The 20,915-nt window shown below is 52.9% G+C and overlaps 1 protein-coding gene across 8 annotated transcripts in view; it reads left to right on the plus strand.

Moving 5' to 3' along the window:
• The window catches only part of ST14 (suppression of tumorigenicity 14), a 21,606-nt gene extending 2,758 nt beyond the window's left edge, over positions 1-18,848 (plus strand). For 3 of the 8 annotated variants that reach the window (XM_027699482.1, XM_027699483.1, XM_027699478.1), the window contains 18 exons: positions 8,304-8,463; positions 8,692-8,819; positions 9,382-9,452; positions 9,890-10,050; positions 10,479-10,514; positions 10,916-11,153; positions 11,282-11,421; positions 11,836-11,933; positions 12,415-12,524; positions 13,323-13,453; positions 13,698-13,802; positions 14,863-14,970; positions 15,375-15,488; positions 15,681-15,809; positions 16,159-16,345; positions 16,484-16,758; positions 17,038-17,174; positions 17,669-18,848. In XM_027699482.1, coding sequence (XP_027555283.1) covers positions 8,304-8,463; positions 8,692-8,819; positions 9,382-9,452; positions 9,890-10,050; positions 10,479-10,514; positions 10,916-11,153; positions 11,282-11,421; positions 11,836-11,933; positions 12,415-12,524; positions 13,323-13,453; positions 13,698-13,802; positions 14,863-14,970; positions 15,375-15,488; positions 15,681-15,809; positions 16,159-16,345; positions 16,484-16,758; positions 17,038-17,174; positions 17,669-17,830 — 2,490 coding nt within the window. In that variant the 3' untranslated portion in view covers positions 17,831-18,848. Of the gene's footprint in view, positions 1-17; positions 63-96; positions 108-273; positions 393-8,303; positions 8,464-8,691; positions 8,820-9,381; positions 9,453-9,889; positions 10,051-10,478; positions 10,515-10,915; positions 11,154-11,281; positions 11,422-11,835; positions 11,934-12,414; positions 12,525-13,322; positions 13,454-13,697; positions 13,803-14,862; positions 14,971-15,374; positions 15,489-15,680; positions 15,810-16,158; positions 16,346-16,483; positions 16,759-17,037; positions 17,175-17,668 lie in introns of those variants that run through there. The other 5 variants (XM_027699480.1, XM_027699481.1, XM_027699485.1 and 2 more) reach the window with 5 other exon arrangements.
• The last annotated feature ends 2,067 nt before the right edge of the window (positions 18,849-20,915 follow it).

Genomic DNA, 20,915 nt, shown 5'->3' on the forward strand with positions numbered 1-20,915 from the left:
GGTACGGCGGGGCCGGCATGAGGTACAGCGGGGCCGGCATGAGGTACAGCGCCCAGCCGCAGGTGAGGTACAGCAGGGCCGGCATGAGGTACAGCGCCCAGCCGCAGGTGAGGCACGGCGGGGCCGGGGGCTCCAGGAGCCTCCAGCCTTTCCCGAGCTGCCGCGGCTCCGCTCGCCCCGGCCCATTGGAGCGTCACCGCTCAGCGCTGACCGGGGCGGCTCCGCATCCCTCGGGAAGGGGGGGATTCCAGTTCGCAGGAGAAGCTGCCTGGGGGACGGTGCCGAGCTCAGCGGAGAAGGAAAAGGAAAACCAGCTTTGGGAAAGTGGAAATCCCCACCCATCTGTGGTGGTGTTGGATCTCCTCGGTGTCGGCACTGCTGTCGCTCCCAAGGTTTTGATTTCGGCTTAAACTGAGCCCTGGGGTTGGGACTAAAAGGAAACTCGGCGCAGGCGAAATGTTTGCGGAGCGTGGGGGCCGGGTTGTTTAGCAACAGATCCAACTGAACCTGTACAAGCTTTGGAAGGGCTGATTTTAACGGAGGGCTGTGGGGCTTTGCTAATTAACCTCTGCTTTATCAATGTGTTTGGAGTTTAAACACCTTTTTAGCCACCAACGCGCTTGCAAGAAACGTGGGTAGAGCCCTTCCCAAATCTTCGTTCGCGAAGCCCGGCCATGATGGAGTTTAAAACACAGTCTTGGCTTTTTTATGTAGGTCTTCCTGGCTGAGGGCTGGGCAGGGACTGATGCGTTTGGGTTGCGCCTCCAGAGCCTGTTCTGTGCCACAGAGCTGTTTCAAACCAGGTTTTAGATTAAAGCAGGACAGCAGCGCTTCCCAGCTCACCTGCAGGCTTTGGGTGTCTCCAAGGCCTGGTTTAGTAGTTGTTATCTGGCAGCAACAAAGGAGCTGCCATTCTAGCACTGATCAGAAAATTGGCCTACAGCAAGAGACGTTTCCCTTGCCTCCAGCTCTGCTGTCCAATGTGTGCCCGGGCCGTGGGCACTGCCAGGAGTGGGAAGGAGATGCTCTCGCTGATACGGTTCAGCTCCTTGTTCCCAGCTGGGTCGGGGTGACACTGTTGTGTGACATGATCTTCCCTGCCTGCCTTGTTCTCCTGGCAGGGGGTAGGTTTGTGCTCTGGTGTGTCTTTGTGCAGGGCTGAGGGCTTGAACGAGTCCTTCCCTGGTTCTGGATCACTTCTCCCCCTGCATCAGTGCAAGAGGGACTGATCTGATCCAGGAGGACTTCCCTGAAGATGGTATCTGCCCTCCTGGCAGGAAACAGCCTGAGGAATTTGTCCCTTGTGGACTGGCTGTTGTCGGACTTGGCCCCCTATAAACATGACAGTGGAGGAAATGTGAGTGTTTTTGCCATGTCTGTCTCCTCCTGCATCGGGGAAGGAGCTGTGACAGTTCTTGGGCTGAGGAGAAGCTGCTTGTCTTCCTTGGGAAGGTGCAGAGTGTCTCTCTGGGGTAGTGGCTGGTGGGTGAGCTGCTGCTCAGGCCAGTTTGGCTGCTGTTGGTGCCAAAGGCAAACAGGGATAAGGAAGACACGATGAGAAAAGGGCTGAGGCCGATTGAGAGTTCACCAGACCTTTGCTCAGCAAACAGAAGTTCACTTTGTAAAACCCTTGAGGGAGCAGTGAGAGCGTTTTGAGGGCCTGGCTGTGGGGAAGGTATTGGAGCAAAGGTTCTCCCCTTGTCCAGGGTAGAATGTTGCCTTTTCCATCCAAAGGCCACGGAATAGACAGGCAAATAACACCCTGTGATATCTGGGCCATGGGCTGGGGTGGAGAGGGAGCAGCCTACAGGGATGGGTTTGCCAGGCAGAGGCTTTGCCCTGTCAGAGGTGCTGGTATTTTCCTTGCTCTTGGATCCAAACATTGAAAACTCGAGGGCCAGATCCACCTCAGAACTGTAGGGGCTGGTGAAGAGCGTGAGTGAAATGTCAAGAGGAGTGTTTGATCCACGTCTGCTTTAGTTCAGCTGCTGGAGGCAGTTTTGTTTTCCAGACAGTGCTGTCTGTACCAGGAAAGACATATGAGTGATTTAAATAAGCTGTTTGCACCTGTGGCATGTTTCTTTCTGCTCTTGAGACATCAGTATGTTGTAAGGAGGAATTTCATGGCTCATAGCTACATGGATCAGGGCTGTAATGTAGCTTTATTCCTCACTTCTTCCCAAGAATTGCTAAGACTTAAGAGTAAAGTTCTTTGCTACCACAGACACACAAAAGTGTGGTGGCTTTTTCTGAGCTGCTGAGATGCAGGACACAGCTGCACTGGTAAGCCTAGAGCGGGGCTCAAGCCAAGCCTATGCTGTCTCTGCAAACATTAACTTGAGTTTCTTCTGTAATAAACCCAAAGGAATTTGGTTTCTCGTATGACTCAGGGTGATCACAAGACAATCGCATGCTGTAGAGGGTTTAGCTCAAAATCGGTGTATGAAGGTGTGTGTGACATATCTTTCACTGTTGCACCTGCCCTCTCTGCTGGGATGTACACAGTCTGGAGGACTCTGGCCTTGAGTTCTTGCCCCATATTCCCTGTTTATTCATCATTTTATAGCTCCATTGCCCTTAATGCAGAACTGGAGACGAAAAATAAAACATTGGCAAAGTTTCTTCAGTGCATTACTGCCTGTGGTGGGGCAGCACTGCACGAATACGCCTTGGGGAAGCTTCACTCTCATATGCTACTTTCACATTATTTCTTTATCAAGAGTAAGAAGAGGAGTGAAGAGATGATTCTTATCAGATCTTTTTTGCAGCAAGAATTGGTTCAGGAGTTGATTCAAGAGTGATGTAACTGTACTTGAGCTCCTTGGGTGAAGTGAGTTGCTGCTGTAAACACCGTGTGTCAGCAGCTTTTGGATTTGTTTTTGGATTTCTTGTGGGAAATAGGCTGTTTCCCCTCATGCTTTGGCTTTCAGTGTGATCCAGGAAACCTCAGTTTTGAAAATCTAACTTTCTTGGCTCTTTTTGCCACACAAGCCCACCCTGTTGATCTCAAAGCTGGGGCGTCCCAAGCTCTGAGCCCAAGCTTGATCAGCCGACAGGTTTCATTCCTCTCGTTTCTCATGTGGTATTTGTTTCAGTTTTTATTGAACACCACCTGAGGCGGGTGTGGCTGGAAAGGGGGAGGTGGGAATTGCCTCTTGGACACATGGACTAGGATCTGCAGGGTGTAATTACCCTCAAGAGCCTAACAGAGTGTCGTGACTGCTTCATCTCAGACCTCCCCAGGCCGCCTCCAACGTGGCATTTTATGGGTTTCTTTTCTTGACTGTGTGTATTGGTGTCAGACAATGGGTTTTTTGCTGTGAGACTTGCTTTGATTGCACACCTGCTCCTGCCTTCTGTGATCTGTGCAGCTTTGGCCCTGAGCAGTCCTGTGGCAGACCAGCTGAGTCTGGAGTTGGGAAAGGTCAAGGGAAGAAGCTGAATCTCATAGTCTGGTCCTATACAAACAAATTATCTGGTGGTGATAAGGGACAGATGAAACTAATGGCCAGGAGCCCAGTCCTTCTGTGGGCTGGGGTCCTGTGAACAGATGCAGACACTGAGGGAGAGATGGAGCAGCTGCTTTGGACAAGAGGGGAGCAGTGAGGATTTGGGTGCCCCGGACACATCACATCGTCTTGCTGGAACTGCCAAACAAGCCAGAAACCGGCCTCTATGGGGGATGCTCATCCCAGATAGACCACTGCTTTGGATACATCCCAGGAATCTTCTTACTCCGTGGCATGTCGCAGCATTTCCGTGATCCTCCTTTTGCAGGAGGATCTCTCTGCTTTCTGGGAAGATCTCCAGCCCAGAACTGACTGTGTGGCAGTTCCCACCATCCCTGTGTGCCTGCTGAATTTCCTGCTGACAGAATTAGTCACTTCTGCATCTGGTTTGTCCAGTCTGGCAGAGCACAGTTAAAAATACATCATGTGGCTTACAGAGCAGGAGTGGGAGGTCTGCTTTTCACAGGACTGAGCTGGGACTCTGCATGGAGGAATTGTGTGCAGGAGCCCTCTGAGAGGTCTATAAATCTGTGAGTGCTCCTTTTCCAACTTTCCTTATGAAGTCAGTACTCCAGGGGAAACTGAGGCATGGAAGAACTGGGGCAGTGTCTGCCTGACCCTTTCACTGGATTGGCATGTGGCTTTCCTGCCACTGTGACCAGAGGCCTCCAACACTGCCGTGGCAGTGCCAGTGAGGGCTGAGCGAGGAGGAGCAGGAGGAAGTAACTGCTCCAGTGACTAAGACAGAGAGAATATCAAGGGAGGTTTTCTGTTAATAATGTTTATTGGAGCAGTTTCCTCGAGAAGGGCGAGAGAGTCAGACCTTGAGTCACTTCGGGCTAGAGACGGTTTCTGGAGGAACCACGGACAAGGTGAGAGCAGGACATTTTCAGCTTCTCTTGGTTTAGAGCTGCTGCATTGGGCTGTTCCGAAGACGTGAGGGAGATGTGCAGCAACCATTAACTAAAGGAGATTAACATTGTAGTCATTATTTTCTTGGTTTAACTGTGATCTTTGAGCCTGCCTTGCCTGTGATTCTATCTGGTCTCCACCCAGCTCAGAGGATGGTGACCAGGAATTTTTCCCCAAAGCAGGAGTGGTGGCAGTGAAGGGAATGTGGAGCACAGGGGTTGAGCAGGGCAGAGGCTGAGCCACTTGCTTTGGGCTCAGACAAGTCTGGTCCTAAGGTCAAACAGGTCTTTTTCATGCTCAGTGTGGGCAGGGAGGATTCAACCTCTTACTCAGAGGTTGTGACACGGGGCCTCGTCTGACACCTTCCCGCAGGGCCTGATTCAGCATTCCAGTAGTGCTTGGGGGATGCTTCAGATCCTCGAGGTAGTCGGGAGAGAGTTTGCAGGAATGGCTCTTGCTTACCCAGGCTGTGGGTGAGAAGCTGCTCCTCAAAGCAGCTTCACACAAGTGTCAGCGTTGGCTGGGGAACATAATGGTCTCTGTAAGGTTTGGGGTGGGAGAGGACAAGAGCTGGAATACGAAACAGAGGGGAGGGAGGGAGGGAGGGAGGGAGGGAAACCTCTTTGGATCCGGTCTGGTATCTGCCTCCAATCACTGGGTAATTTCTGGCAGGTAACAGTGTCAGTGGCTGTTGTGCACCTTGTACAGGAGGAGAGACAAAAATAAGCTCCCCAGGAGTCCCCACACTTCCGTCATTTCTCTTGTGCTGTGGGTGTTGCTGCTGTCTCAGCTTTGGAGCAAGAGCAAACTGACAAAGGTGTGCTGTAAACTCACAGGTTTCATCCTTATTTTTTCCAAGAAAAGCAGAGAAATTGTCTATAGAAAGATCAGATGGTGAGTTTTCCTGCCTAATTCCTTGGTCACACCTCAGCCACTGGAGTACTGCGTGTGTTTTGTGTGTGTTTGTTCATGCTGGAGGCAGAGGGAACCTCTGTTTGCCTTCTAATTTAATCCCACTGATGAGTTTCTCCCTTTAAGAGTTTTTTCATTGCAAAGACACAACTTTAGCTCGAAGAGGATGTTAAAATGCATCTGCCACAGTGTTGTGCAGCCTGGCCTTGTACAGCAGCAGCTCTTGCTTGCCACTGAGCCCTGTTTTTTTCTGGCAGTTTGGTGAAACTCAAGTTTGGGAATTCTACAAAGAGTCCCCTCAGTGGAAGGGTTTTCTATTGGAAAATAGGGTTTTCTTTGTGGTTCTACCTCACTGCCCCCAGGAAGTCTGGGGAAGTTGCTGCTGTGTGAACAGATACATCATTTAAGCCCCTGAAGTGGTTTTCTTGCCACAGGCTCCTGCAGATGTTAATAGGGAATTAAATACTTTGCTTTCTGCTACCAACAGCAATGTCTTGGAAGTTCTGGGAAGGCTCAGCACTGGGAGCAGCCCCACGGTGGGAGAGGGAAGGTGCTTGCAAGATTTGTGGCTGGTTTCTTCTCTTTACCTGGTTGGGGGAGGGATTATTGCATGATTGGAAACCTGAGGGGAGCCAGATGGCTGTTTGGAAGACAATGTGTCAAACTCCAAGTAGTCTTGACTTTGACTGAAGAGTTTCTTTATTTAGGATGTCTGTATGTATTTAAGCTTTATTTTGCGTCTTGACTGTTTTAAAGTTTCCTTGGGTTATGTTGTCAAGCTTTTCCTGTATGATCACAGAGGCCAAACAGCATTCAGAGCATTCCCAATGGGATTGTCCTCTGTGGCCCTGCTAGGTCTGTTTATTCTGGGGATGGAAACAGTTCTTTCAGCCCAGCTTTAGGCAGTAAATCCCACAAATGAATGAAGGTTCCTTCCCTGTGTTGCCAAATGATAAACTCAGAGGATTTTGAGAGCAGGTGATGTGAAAGCTGGTTTGTTGCTCTGATCGTGGTGGCCTTCTGGTGTTTGCAGAGGATTAAACTTGTAGTCCTTGACAAAAACTCAGGGTAAGGTGCCTGTAACTTCAATTTCTGTGGAGAAGAGCCCCGGGCAAATACCACAGGGAGGAGGGGCTGTGGTGGGTTGTGGGAGGTGGGAGGAGAGGACAGGGGTTGGGTGAAGAAAAGGGCAAAAGGAGTGGGGGAATGGTGCAAGTGGGAGCTGGGCTTTCCTGCCAGGTAAGGCTTGGGAAAGATAAGATGGTGAAGCGCATAAGGGGAAGTGCAGTGAGGTTGCTTGAGTTTGCATGAGAATGCAGAAGGCTTTGTCAACAACATCCCCTTTGCTGGTTGTTTTTCCTAGAATCACAGGCTGGTTTGGGTTGGAAGGGACCTTAAAACTCACCTTGTTCCACCCCCCGCCGCTGCCATGGGCAGGGAGACCTTCCACTAGGTGAGGTTGCTCCATCCTGACCCTGGACACTTCCAGGGATGGGGCAGCCACAGCTTCTCTGGGCAACCTGGGCCAGGGCCTCACCACCCTCACAGGGAAGGATTCCTTCCCAATATCCCATCCAACCCCGTCCTCTGCCAGTGTAAAGCCATTGCCCCTTGTCCCATGAAGCCATATCCCCCTTGTCCCTATTTTTTCTGACCGTTAGGGGCTTGTGACTTTTGCACCAAATGAACACGAGCCATTAGAGTAGGTTTGTGTCAGCTCTGGGCTGGGAGAGGACAGGCAGTGTCTGACCCGGGGTTATGTCTGTGGGACAGCCTTACCCCTTCCCGGGCACAGGGGTGTGTGTGATTGCCATGGATTTGGGTGAGTCAGCACTTTGTGTCCCTGCTGTCATCAGAGCCCAGGGAGCTGCTGGATGCCTGGTAAGGGGAAAATGGGAGGGTAGTGAGCAGAAAGGTGAGGGATCCCTATGGTTTGGGCTGTTTGCAGCAGGTAGGGAGCCCTTCCTACCTGAGAGAGGCACAGAATGAAAGTAGAAGATGTTGTCATCTCTGCCCATGAGGGTTTGCCAGCTCTGGGAGGACAGGAGGTGCCAGAGTGGGTGTGGATCCAGGCCCCTGACATCAGCCTGTGCCAAGGATGCTGTGTGGGCATCCTCTGAAAACATCTGGATCTGCAGCTCTTCTGACTCCCCCAGGGCTGGAGATGCAGGTACATGAGCAGGGCGAGGACAGAGGGAGGGAACCAAAGGCTGGAGAAAGTGAAACCCCAGGGAACCGAGGGTTTCACAGCTGATGCCACACAGGCCTTCCTCTTCTTCACCCAGCCCAGTGTGGAGTAGGTGGAAGCAAGAGCTGTGTGATGTGGGTGTTATTCCTCCTCTTTTTGGGATCTGCTCTTCCACATCTTGTCCTGAGAGTCTGGCTGCCTGTGGTCTGTGGGGATGTCTTGTGTGTTCAGCTTAGTTTTTTTGGTTTATTTCTTTTCATGGGTGTTTACTGGATGGGAGATTCCAAGCAGAAACACAGGAGGGCTGTTGGCCCAGGAGACATCACATAGCACTGTGAAAATGTTCAGGGAGGAAGTGGCTTGATTTCTTCTTTTAGAGAAATGCTATTTATAGTGAGCTGTGCCCCACAAGCTGCAGTGACACACCTGCCACCAGTGAAGGGGTGAATTTTTCTCCGCCATTTCATCTGCTGGCAGGCACATCTCAGAGGTTGTGGGCTTGTGACCTGCCATGGTCACGGGAGGGTGTGTGGACCTGCCCCTTGAGCTCGTGACCTTGTGTTAGGCCCAGAAAGGAATTAGGTGTGTGCAGAAAAGCAAAGGACAGGCCTTCAGGGTGCTGTGGGGTGGCTGTGGAGCTGCGATGCTGAGGTTTCCCTGTGCCCTCAGTGCTGGGGAGTTGCCGCGTTCCCTGTCCACAAACCTGCTCCAGGCTGCTCTGTGGTTCCAAACCAGGCTTTGAGAACAGCCGTCCCACCGTCCTGCCTTCTTTCCTCTCCCAGGACATGAACCACCTGGATGAAGGGGTGGAGTTCCTCCCTGCCATGAACTCCAAGAAGGTGGAGAAGCGTGGCCCGAAGCGACACGTGGTCATCACCGTCCTGGTCGTGGTTTTCCTGCTCGTCTCTCTCACCACTGGCCTCCTGATTTGGCACTTCAAATGTGAGTGTGACATCAGGAGGGTGGTGGCATCGAGGGCGATACCCTGCTGTTGTTACCAGCTTTTTTACCTGGTGTTGCTCACATGTGCCCTTCCTAGCTCTGGGAAGGCTCCAGGAGGTGGGAGGACACCACTTCCACCCCTCTGCCCCGATTGCTGTCACTGGGGACCTGCTGTACCATAATCCCAGCCCTCACTGCCCTTCCTGACCCTGAACTCTTCCCTTCCAGACAGGAACGCGCCCGTCCGGAAGGTTTTCAATGGCCACTTGCGGGTTCTGAACTGGGAATTCCTGGATGCCTACGAGAACTCCAGCTCTCCAGAGTTCAGCATGTTGGCCCAAAAGGTGAAGAGCACGGTAAGAGGCTTCTTGCATCCCTCCTCCTGCAAGCAGGAATTTTCCTCTTTCCCTGTGCCCATGGGGTTATTTCGTGTAAGATTCCTTGGAGCTTCCTGGCTCCTCTCAGCTTTCCTCGCTCTCTGTGACACACTGGTTGGGAGCAGGGACATGCCTTGGAGCTGGGTCTTGGCATCCCAGCTCCAGCCTGGTGCCGTAGGAGCTACCAGGGCACATCCCAGAGTCAGGGGATGAATCAGGGCTGGGAGCTGAGGCAGGAGGGTGTCTGCTCTGCCTGCTGAAGCCGTGGCTGGTCTTACCTCTCCCCTCAGAGTCAGGGATTTGTGCTTCTCCTGGGAAGAGTGGGGAGAGCTGAGTCAGAGGAGGCTGTGCTATGCAGGTCTGGGCTCTTCTGGGACTCTCAACTCTCCTTCTTCCTCTCTTTGGCTCTGCAGGTTCCTGCAGCCAGGGATGCCGGGTATGTGCCCTGATTTTCCACAGTGGGCTTGAAGCTCTGTCTGTCTGTAGCTTTTCCCCCTTCCTCACTTCTAGACGTGCTGAACCCTCCCTTCAACCCTTTCAGGTGGAGGAGATATACAGGAATCATGCAGATATTGGCCCTTACCACAAAGAGACAGTGATCACTGCCTTCAGGTGAGTGTTCAGTGCTGCCTGAGCCAAGTCTGAGAGTGGAGGAGGGCAATGCTGGGATATCACACAGACATTTACCGTCATTCCCGGGGTGCTGTGGGTGGAGGCACCCCAGTAGTCACCGTGAGTGACACAGGAAAGGATGGGCAGTGAAAAGCGATCCGAAAGTGTGTATTGTTTTCTGGCAGATGTCCTGGGAAAATCAAGGTGTGGTGAAGTGAACTGCAGTGAGTGGTACCTGGCAGCTTTGAGAGGGACTCCCCGGGGTGGCAGCGGCCTTTACTGGGCACAGTTTGCTTAACTTACCCTTGAGACTCTCCCTTCCCCATGGCTGAAATCCAAAAATGTCTCTCTCAAGTAGCCTGGCCCCTTCTTCTAGTGGTACTTGAACCTTCCCATGTCTGTCCTTGCCCTCAACCCAACAACTGCCCTTCCCACAGCGAAGGCAGCGTCATTGCCTACTACTGGTCCGAATTCCTTGTTCCCAAGTACCGGGAGCAGAGCCTGGACAGGGCGATGGCCGACAAGCAGAGCCTGGTGCAGAGGTGGAACCCCCGCCTGCGAAACCCCCTGCTGAAGGTGGAGTCGGTCATCGCTTTCCGTGAGTGTTGGCTCCGCCGTCCCTGGGCATCCGCGTGGGACTGGGGGGATATGTCACTGGAGAGGGAAGGTGCTGGCCACAGCCCTCCTCTGGGGGCCTTCAGACAACCCTCAGGGTGGGTGTAAGGACCTGGATTTCACAGCATGGCTTAATGGGATGTACAGACTGGGGAAGGCTGCACAGACCTGCTCTGTGTTCTCCTCTGAGCTGAGTGCAGAGGGACAGGGATGAATCCTCTGTCTGCTGAGGAAAAGCTCAGTCCCTCAGCTCCCCAGAGCCTGGGCAGGAGCAGCCTGCCCTGGCCAGCCTGCAGGGAGAGACCTCACAAGTAAGGCCAGATCAGTGCAGGTCCTGGGGACGACCTCAGCTTTGTGCCCAGGGATTTTCCATAGCCCGAAGGATGACACCAGCTCTGTTTTCTCCTGCAGCTGTGGACCCCAGCATAGCTCACTCGGCCCGAGACAGTAAGTACAGTTCTTCAATCTCAGTGGCCTCTTTAGGGTGGTGATTTCCCTTGCAGGATGGGGAAGGGTCTGGAGAGGGGTGCTCTGCATGCAAGGCAGACCCCAGTGTGCTCCTTGGAGCTGATGTGGGGTCAGACAGAGTGTGGCACAACTGTTATCCAGCAAGCATGTCCCCTGCAGAGGCATCTGCTCAGGGACAGCCTGCAGGCAGAGGAGGAATTAGTCTCTGCATCCCAGAGAAAGGCAGGGCAGAAGCTTGTGTCCTGGTTTTAAGCCCAGCTGGAGCCACTGTTCTCATTCGCAATCCAAAATGCAGCACTGTAACAGCTGCTGAGAAGAAATGACCTGTACCCTGGCTGGAACCAGGACACCTTGCTAACTGTTCCCTGCTCTCTGGGCAGACAGCTGCATGTTCTCCCTCCATGCCGAGGAAGGGCAGGTCACCAGTTTCACCACGCCGGGCTTCCCCAACAGCCCGTACCCCAACAATGCCCTCTGCTACTGGGCACTGAGGGCAGATGCCAGCTCCAGGATCAGCCTCACCTTCAAGACCCTGGAGCTGGAGCCCTGCAGAGATGACAGTGACTACATCAAGGTCTACGACTCCCTGAGCCCTGTGGAGCCCCACGCTTTGGTCAGGTCAGTGTCCCCGGGATGTTCCTGTACAGCACTGAGCACTGAGATTCCTGCTGGGACCTGAGCTCCTGTCCCTGCTCGGAGCTGACCTGTGCAGCTGTGCCTCATGGATTCTGTCCTTTGCTTCCTAGGCTTTGTGGGAATTACGCCCCATCCTACAACCTGACCTTCCTGTCCTCCCAGAACGTCATGCTCATCACGTTGGTTACCAACAAGGAGGGGCGATTCCCTGGCTTTAAGGCTGAGTTCTTCCAGCTCCCAAAGATGAAAGGTGAGCAGAGCCCTTGGCCTGTTTCCCCCACCTCTCCCTGCGAGGGGCAGCTGAACAGGGAGGTGAGTGTGGCTGCAGTCAGTTTGCCAGGGATGTTTCCAGGGCTGGAGCACCTGGAAACAGGTCACATCTTGGCCTTGCCCACAGTGCTCTTGGCTGCTGTAATGACGTCCCCTGAGGAGGCCAAAATAGGTGTTACGTTGGGTTAGACATGCAGATTGGTGTATGCAGGAAGCACCTAATTGATCTCCTGGGCTCTCTCAAGCAGAGCTGGTCTCTCCAGAGAGAGTGACTTAACCTTGTTAGACACTATTGCCTCTGCCTCCCTTCCTGCCTCGGGTGACAGCCAGCTGAGGCTTGGGCAAACCACATCTCTGAATCTCTAACCTGTTTTTGTCTTCTGTTTATCTTCAGCCTGTGGTGGGACCCTGAAGGGAGAGAGCGGCACCTTCACGACTCCCTATTACCCGGCACACTACCCCCCAGACACAGACTGTGTGTGGAACATTGAGGTGAGGTGGGCCCTCTCTGTCCCTTCATTAGGCTGTCCAATGACTCTGGTCATGCAGACACCAAGGGAGCTCGCAGCAGCTGCTGCCCGGAGGCTCTGAGTCTGGCGTGGCTGAGGGAGGTGTTCAGAGCTGGGGGCAAAGGCTGAAGAGGCAGTGAGAGACCTGAACCCCACGTGACGCTAATAGTAGCCCCCCAAAAAACTGTAGCTTCACACAAAAAGCATGAGAGTGGGGGCTTTGGGGCAGTCCAGTCACTGGCTGGTGACCAGAGATCTGGTTTCCACCCCCTCTGTGTGCCTGTTCCATCAGAGATCCTGGGACTGGGGTGGCTCATAGTGACTTTTATGAAGGTGTTTCTTTTCCTTCTGGAGAACTGACTTCTTCCTGTTTTCAGTTATCTTCTATCCTCTTTCCGTGAAGCTTATTCCCTTTTCCTTGCTCCAGAAAACAGCATCCCTACTGACTCTGCTCGCTTTTGCAGGTTCCCTCTGTAAAGAATGTGAAGGTGCGTTTCAACATGTTCTTTGTGCTGGAGCCCGGGATCCCCGTCAGCTCCTGCACCAAGGACTATGTGCAGATCAACAGCACAAGGTGGGTGTTGGGTGCTCTCTGACCCCATGGAGGGGCTTTGTTTAGTAACACAGAACATTGTGCTTTCCTTAAACCTGCTGTGGGAAGTGTGCTGGTGCTCTTTAGGATGGGATGAGGCAGGAGGGTGCTGGGATTTGCCCTGTGGTGAGAGGGGATGAGACCCAGCTGCAGCTGAATCCCCCCGGATTCTGTCATGGCACATGGCTCATGTGAGGGAAGGCAGAAACATCTGGGGTGGGTTTGCTTGAATGAGCAAATCTCTGTTCTCAGGACAGTTCCGTCGTGTTCTGTGATGCATTTCCTGATGTATTGACCATGTGCTGTTACACAGCATGATGGAACCTGAGCCAGACAACTTGGTACCGCACAGGGACATGATTAGTCTTGTTTTGCAATGTTTTGGGCAAGGAAGCTGACCCTGCCTCACAGAGAGGGTTCTAAGTCAGCACTTGCCTCTACAGTCCTGAGTTCCTGCAGTGCTACTTGTGTACATGATCGCACCTGCCCATGGTGGGATGGGATCCTGCACAAATCCAGCATATCTGAGATCAGACACATCACTGGGGCAGGCAGGGATGTGGAAGAACTTGTTCACAGTCATTCTTAAGGTCACAAGCTGGTGTTTGCAACTGGCTCAAACCTACTGTGAGTGGCAGCAGAATTTGGACCCTGAGGCCCGGCAGTTTGTGCTGGGATCAGACCTGCTCCCTGCTCTCCTGCCCCCTCAGCTCTGTGCTGATGGGAGGTCAGGGATGGAAGGAAGTTTGCTACAGCACTTGACTCCCCTTTGCCCTGCAGGTACTGTGGGGAGCGCTCCCAGTTTGTGGTGGCCAGCAGCACCAACAAAATCCAGGTCCGGTTCCACTCAGACCAGTCCTACACGGACACGGGCTTCTCTGCAGAGTACCTGTCCTACGACTCCAGCGACCGTGAGTTGGAACCCTGGGGCTGGGGGAGAAACTGATTTCCCTGAGATCCAGAGCTGCTCCTCCTCCGTGCTTCCCTGGCCTTTTCCAGGGGCATAGCAGCTTGTTTATTTTACTGCAAACCTCATTGTGTCCCTGCTATGTTCTGCTGGAGGCAGGCACATGGAGCAGTGTGTGCTTTGGGGAAGGGAGGTAGAGGGGACACCTGGAGGGCTCACGTGTGGTTTTACTCCCTTCCCCCTCCCAGCCTGCCCTGGCAAGTTCACCTGCAACACGGGTCGCTGCATCGACCGGAGCATGCGCTGTGATGGGTGGCTGGACTGCGTGGACGGCAGCGACGAGAGATCCTGCAGTAAGTCCATCCTTGGTTTCCCTTTGGCATGGCATGGCATGGGAAGGGTCATGATGCCTTGGGGTGGCTGTTCTGGGGGTATTTGTTCTGGGCAGTGTGCCTCGGTGCTGCCTGGAACCAGTGCTGCCGCCGTTCTCCAGACTGCAGTGAGGCACTTGATGTGGAATCTGTTTGGGATCCTTTCCCAGCCTAGGAGCTGTGAATTCCTGCTAATCCAGCCCTCTCCCAGCGGCATCTCTCTCCATTTCCAGTCCCGCTCAGCTGGGAATGTGTTTTTCTGTGTAATCCTCCTGGTTGTGGGTTTGGCTGAGCTGGGTGGTGTGAAGGGACACGTTTTGTTACCCAGCCGGGCAGGCTTTGCAGAGCACATCTGGAAAACCTGTGGGATACATGGAGTTGTGTCTTTGTGCAACAAGTTTTCCTCCTGAATTAGCAGAGCTGTCCTGTAGTTAGTGTTACTGTCCAGGGTCTGCGGTTCATTAGAGAGGATGGAATCCCCTAGATTGGGATCTGGTTCCCAGGGGAGGGGCAGTTTTCTGAGGAAGAGTGGCCCATGATCAGGGTTTCTCAGGTGCTTTCCTGCTGCTTGTAGCAAGTGCTTTGCTTCAATTGTTGCCTGAGGCTGTCCTGCAGTGATGTCAGCTTCAGCCTCTGCTGCCTGAGACAGGACAGTTCCAAATGGTTTGGTTCTCCAGAAAAGTGGAAATACTGTGCTCTAGCCCAAGTGTGTTGTGTATCTATGTACACGCGCATGGTCTCGAGCTGTTTGGTGGGTTCCCAAGTGTTTGCACACCCGCTGGGAGAGCTGCCATGGTAGATGGGTCGCTGGTGACTCCACAGGTGCCTTTGCAGGTCTCTCCCCTGATTTCTAGCATTGGAAGGGACTGCCCAGGGAGGTGATGGAGTCCCCGTTCCTGGAGGTATTTAATACATGGCTGAACATGGCACTCAGTGCTCTGGTCTGGGTGACAAGGTGGGGATCGGTCACAGGCTGGACTCAATGGTCTTGAAGGTCTTCTCCAACCTTAATGATTCTGTGATTCTCACTGCCCTTTTCCAGGCTGTACTGAGCAGCAGTTCAGGTGCCAGAATGGTTGGTGCAAGCCCAAGTTCTGGGTCTGTGACAATGTGAACGACTGTGGTGACAACAGTGACGAGCTGCAGTGCAGTGAGTGACTCGCTGAGGGCTGGCGTAAAGGGGACTGGGACTGTGGAGGCTTGTGGGATAGAGGGAAGCAAGTGCTGTGCTGGAAATGAGTGGGCAAGAAACCCAAAATAACAGCCAGGCACGGGGCATGGCAAGGACTCATCTGATGCAGCCTCCTTGAGCCCCGAGCGAGAGCTCGGAGGAAAGAAGGATGTGCAGAGGGGTAGGAAACGTGGGTTTGGGGGAAAGAAAGGACTGAGTAACTGGGGGGTGGTGTGCAGTTTGGAGAAGAAGAGATTGGAGACACAGACAGGATGCTGGAGCTGCAGAGGCTTTGCTTGGGGAAGGCAGTGGGCACAGCCGTGTGTTGAGGTGCTGCAGGAGCTGCAGCAGCCCTGCCCTCAGGAGCTGCTCTCTGTCCTCAGGCTGTGCAGCCGACAGCTTCAAGTGTGACAACGGGAAGTGTGTCCCCAGCGCACGGAAGTGTGACGGGAAGGATGACTGTGGGGACGGGAGCGACGAGGGCAGCTGCAGCACAGGTGAGGGTGCACTGTGGGGGCACCTCTCTCGGATGCAGCCTCTGATGGATTTCTTGGTGGTTGGGCATCCTGGCGTGTGTTTTCTCATGGGGTTGGCATGTCCTGGAGATGGGGGGAAGAGGTGATGGGCTCCTGGGCAGTGTGACCTCCCCAGAACTGGGTCTGACCCCTGTCTCTCTGTCCTGCCTGCAGCAGGTCAGACAACAGTGCCCTGCAAGGAGTACACGTACAAGTGCCGCAGCGGGCGCTGCATCAGCAAACAGAACCCTGAGTGTGACGGGGAGCAGGACTGCGAGGACAACTCTGATGAGGACAACTGCAGTGAGTGCCCTGGGAATGGGGGGAACACTGGATTCTAGGCTGGGCCTCTTAGAGAAACACCCCAGTGTGGCAGAGAGAGCCTCTGGGTATTTCTGTGCGGTGGCTTGATCTGGAAATACCAGGATGTGTTCTATATCAGCCTGGGGAGTGTCTGTGTTGTTCAAGATGGGGAATACAGGAATATTTGCACATTTATGTATTTAGGAAGTAAATATTATAGCTAATGTAGCGTCAACCCTCCCTGACATGGGTAGCGGGGCACTTGTGCTGTCAGATATCCCCAAGGAACAGAGGGGAGGTATGGAATCAGAACAGGAGTAACCAAGCACCCCTTTCCTCCCCACCCCAGACTGCGGGACCCGTTCCTACGTCAGGAAGTCGCGGATCGTCGGCGGGCAGAACTCGGATGTGGGAGAGTGGCCGTGGCAGGTCAGCCTGCACGTCAAGGGCCAGGGCCACATCTGTGGGGCTTCGCTGGTCTCGGAGAGCTGGCTCGTGTCAGCAGCTCACTGCTTCCTGCCCCTGCAGGGCATCAGGTACAGGAGAGCCGGGTCCATCCCTTTTCAGGCATTTCAGTAGGAAACCACCAATTTTGAGGGGCATTTCTCGAGGAAACTGTTTAAGGCAGCAAACTGTGAGATGAGGCCTCACCCTGTTTCTCGTGCCCTGTGCAGGTACTCAGACCCCAGCCTGTGGACAGCCTACCTGGGCCTGACCGACCAAGGCGACCTCAGCAGCCCCAACGTGCAGACACGGAAGATCAAGCGCATCATCTCCCACCCCTTCTTCAACGACTACACCTACGACTACGACATCGCCGTGCTGGAGCTGCAGAGCCCCGTCACCTTCTCGGCCGTCGTCCAGCCCATCTGCCTGCCCGATGCCACCCACAACTTCCCTGTGGGCAAGGACCTGTGGGTGACTGGCTGGGGAGCGACTGCGGAAGGAGGTGAGCGCTGGTGTGGGAATTTGGGGCTGCACTTATGTATTTTATATAGTTTTCCCAGAGAAACCGTGGCTGCCCAATCCCTGGAAGTGTCCAAGGCCAGGTTGGACAGGGCTTGGAGCAACCTGGGCTAGTGGAAGGAGTCCCCTGCCCATGGCAGGGGGTGGAACAAGATGAGTTTTAATCCCTTCGAGACCATTCTGTGATTCTATGATTTTTGTGTTTCTTGAGGGTAAAAAAGTGGGAGCTGCTTCAAAATGTGTATTTTACTTACCCTCACAGGCACTGGAGCCTCCATCCTGCAGAAGGCAGAGATCAGGCTCATCAACCAGACTGTGTGTAACCAGCTCCTGACGGACCAGTTGACGCCACGTATGATGTGTGTGGGGATCCTGACTGGGGGTGTGGATGCCTGCCAGGTAGGGCAGCACCTGGAGTTAGTGCTCTTTGCTGTTTATTCGTTAGGGAGGCAGGCCATTTGCACGTATATTTACACTTTTAACCTACAACAAATGTATGTGAATCCTCCTGAATTCAGACAACAGACAGATTGGAATGGGTGCCAGCAGCAACTTGTGTCGACACATGACTTAGTCTCGAAAAGTGCAGGACTTATACTCAAAACCACCTGACCAAGTAGGAGATACAACCCCATCCAGCTTCTGGCTGTTTGTTATTCTTAGTTAGCAAGACAGACTGCTTGATTTTATAGCTATGTTCTGGCTTTGTAACTCTTATGGCCAGACTTAAATTTGTTTCAGGGAACGACCAAAAAATTGTGCTGACTTAGAATTGTTTTTGAGATGTGGCGTTACTGACTGATTATTTTTTGCTCAGTTTTGACTTTAACACTTTGCATTAGGATGCTGTAGGGGGTTGGTGCTCATGCTCCTTCCTGTGTGTTTGCGTGCAGGGAGACTCCGGGGGCCCCCTGGTCAGTGTGGAGCCCAGCAGTCGGATGTTCCTGGCCGGAGTGGTGAGCTGGGGGGATGGCTGTGCCCAGAGGAACAAGCCTGGAGTGTACAGCCGGCTCACCAGCCTGCGAGACTGGATCCAGCAGCACACAGGCCTCTAGGGATGGATGGATTCCTACCTGGACACCTCTTGGACAGTACTGGCTGCCACTTGGCACTGCCAGCTATGCACAGCCTCTACTGTGAACTTCAACCCTCCCTCTACCTCGCTGCGAGCGCCTGGGACTCCCTGTGCACCAGAGCTGATGGTTTGGTTCAGTCCTTAGTCTTCCCAACTTAGAAATTCATGTTTGGAGAAGTTTTTCCCTTGGTGGGTAAGCTAGTGCAGCTCCCATGAACAACCTGAACGAGCCATCATTCAAGATTACGTATAATAATAAACTTAAGAAATAATAAAAAAAAAAATTAAATTTAAAAAGAAGAAAAAAGAGACAAACACTTTTTGTTTAGAGGTGAACTTTATTGGACAGGTTCAAAAACATGCTTTCAGAATATATTCTAAGTCCTGCATTTGTTTTCAAATGGCCATCCACACTGTGGTGTTCAGTCATGGGGGGTGGAGAAGGGAGGTCTTACCATCATTTTAGGGGGGTCCCCTTCTTGTCCCATGCTGTGGTCTTCTCCTCTGTCCTCTGTCCAACTCAGCTTCTGGCCTGGCTGAGTCCAGGGCTGGAGGCCAGAAAGAGAGAACCCATCACTCACCCTGAGGGAAGCCATGGGAAGAGCTGCTTGCACAGATGGAGACCCCAGGGCCATTGGCATCACCACACTGTGCCTTAACTCCACTCTGGGCTGAGCTGATGCAGCTTCTGCTGAGCTCCAGGTGCCAGAAGTCATGGTGGAGAGCACAGGGGCTGCACTGAATCCGTCCTGGAGTGCTCCCTGCAAGGACAACATGGGTCACCTGTGCCCACACCAGCCTTACACCCATCCTACTTTTGTAAAGAAAAATGTGACTTGTGAATGTGCTGATTTCCTTCCTCTCTCCTGTGTAGCCTGTTCCTTGCTCCAGCAGAGCACACTCCAGTTGAGTTGAGTTAGTACCTTCCTCACCTGTAAATACATTGTTTTGTAAAACTCTCTGAAGTGAGATGCTCCAATAAACTGGGATATTTTCTAGTACTGTGTCTGTGTGGTTCTTCCTGAGCTTCTGTGCAAATGTTCCCGAGTCAGAAACGAGCAGCACAGACCCCCAGTGCTAAGAGGGAGTGGAGCTGCTCCACATAAAACACTTGAATACTGCACCCCCGTGCACAGCAGCTCCACTGTGATGAAGAAACAGAGTCTAGGGAGAAATCCTCACAAAAACCAGCTGTAAGGGCTCACAGGAGAATGGTCTGTGCCCCAGCCCTCTCTGCAGAGAAAGAGAGGTAAGGAACATTTTTATATCTGTGCTTACACGATGCTGCAGCAACATAAAAGAAGCATTTACTGTGGTCACTGTTGCCCAGGGAGCAGCCATTTGCAGCACTGAGCTGTCACAGTCAATAAGGCACAAATGGTTTAATTCCAGTGTCCCAGTTTGTAGGTAGCCCTGCCAGACATGCCCCACAAAAAGCTTCCCTAAATTTGAGGTATTATGGATGATGATCCCCAGAAGTGGCCTGGGATAACAGGGTGCAATAGGAGTAAAGAGCCCCTTGCACCTGCACCCAGGGGAACTGCAGTGGGATGTTCCATCACCTGCTGAGGACAAGATCCAGTGTCTACTCACTCTCTGTTGTGCCCACACATGGTTTGGGGATCCTGTCACATCCAGAAGGATTGCTGAGCCAAGCAAGGGTGCAGGAAATGCTTTTCCAGACGGAAGTGTGAATCCTGTGCAACCAAATCTGGAAGAGAAGTGTGTTCAGACAGGTTTTGCTTTACCAAGAGCAGTGTCACTCACCACAGCTCCTCTTTCCTCCCCAACAACCCCATTCCAGGCTGGCACTGAGCACATGGGGGCTCTGAGGGGCTAGCTTAGCCCTGCAGCCTTTCCTTGCCCTGTGTGTGCTGGAGCGCACAGACCAGCAGAGCTCCTCGGATCTCATATCACCTGCCCTGAATTACTGGGGTTGGGGGGAGATTTCCTAAATGCCTTTTTGGCTCAGGCATCAAATTCATCCTTGCTTTTGCCAGCGTATTTCCTTTAAGCCCCAAACACACACATAACTGGGATTCAATTCTCTGGGAAGAGCACACTGGCTTCTCCAAGCAACCTCTCAGTGAACTTGGGGTGAAGAGCTCCTTCCTCCCGCTGCTGTAGGCTCACAGTTTCAACACAACTCGAGGGGACAATTTCAAGCTTTGTGTAAGATCACTCAATGCAGAAGCAGAGACAAAAACCCCACTGTGTTTGTTCTTGTCATCATAGTATTTCTACTGTGCAGAGGAAGAGCCTGTTGTCCCACGTCATCCTCAGTCCTACACCTGCAAGGAAAGGGCTCAGGCTTCCAAAGCATTTCCCTCTGGCCAAGTACAGAGGTATAATCTGGCCATCCTTCCCTTCACAGCTCTTTTGTGCTCATTGAAAAGGGCAACAAGGATGGACATGGATAAAAATATTCTTGCAACCAAAGCACAAATAAAGCAGCAAGGGCCATGCCTGACTCTTCTGTGTTTGATTTCAGAGCAGCAGCTGCCCCTCACTCACCCCACATTTCTCCCTCCATCCTCAGGCTCCATGGTGCAGGAATGGCTGCACCTGTAGAGCATCACACTGGAAAGGAAGAGGTAACCACAAAACCTCACTGCTTCCTTCTGGGAGGCACCTTATAGAGGCAGAGATACCTGCAGGCTCTGGGGGAGAGGCTGACCTGACTGCTCCCCTGCACAGATCCTGCTGCTCCCCAGCCTTACAGAACAGACAATTTCCCCTCACACATCCCAGAAAAGAGAGAAACATCCCACCAACTGGCCACCAAAGGTCCATCTTGCTCCCAGGCCATCAGTACAGCAGGACTATGTGAAAGCTCAGTTCCTTCTCCAACAAGAACCAGTCCTTCATAAGGATTACAAATAAATAAATAAATAATGCAAGAAATACAGAAACCCCCCCAGGTCCTTGAGCTCCAACCCCACTAGATGTCCCTCTCAGCCCAGGGAAGGGCTCCTGAAGCAGCATCACCAGGAAGGAGGTCCAGGGAAGTGGGAAGGAACAGGTTGCAAGTTCCAGATCCATCTCCCGAAGTCCGGAGAGGAGGG

The sequence above is a fragment of the Neopelma chrysocephalum genome, unplaced genomic scaffold, assembly GCF_003984885.1.
Source record: "Neopelma chrysocephalum unplaced genomic scaffold, ASM398488v2 Primary Assembly neopelma1_138, whole genome shotgun sequence".
Classification (NCBI taxonomy): Eukaryota; Metazoa; Chordata; class Aves; order Passeriformes; family Pipridae; genus Neopelma; species Neopelma chrysocephalum.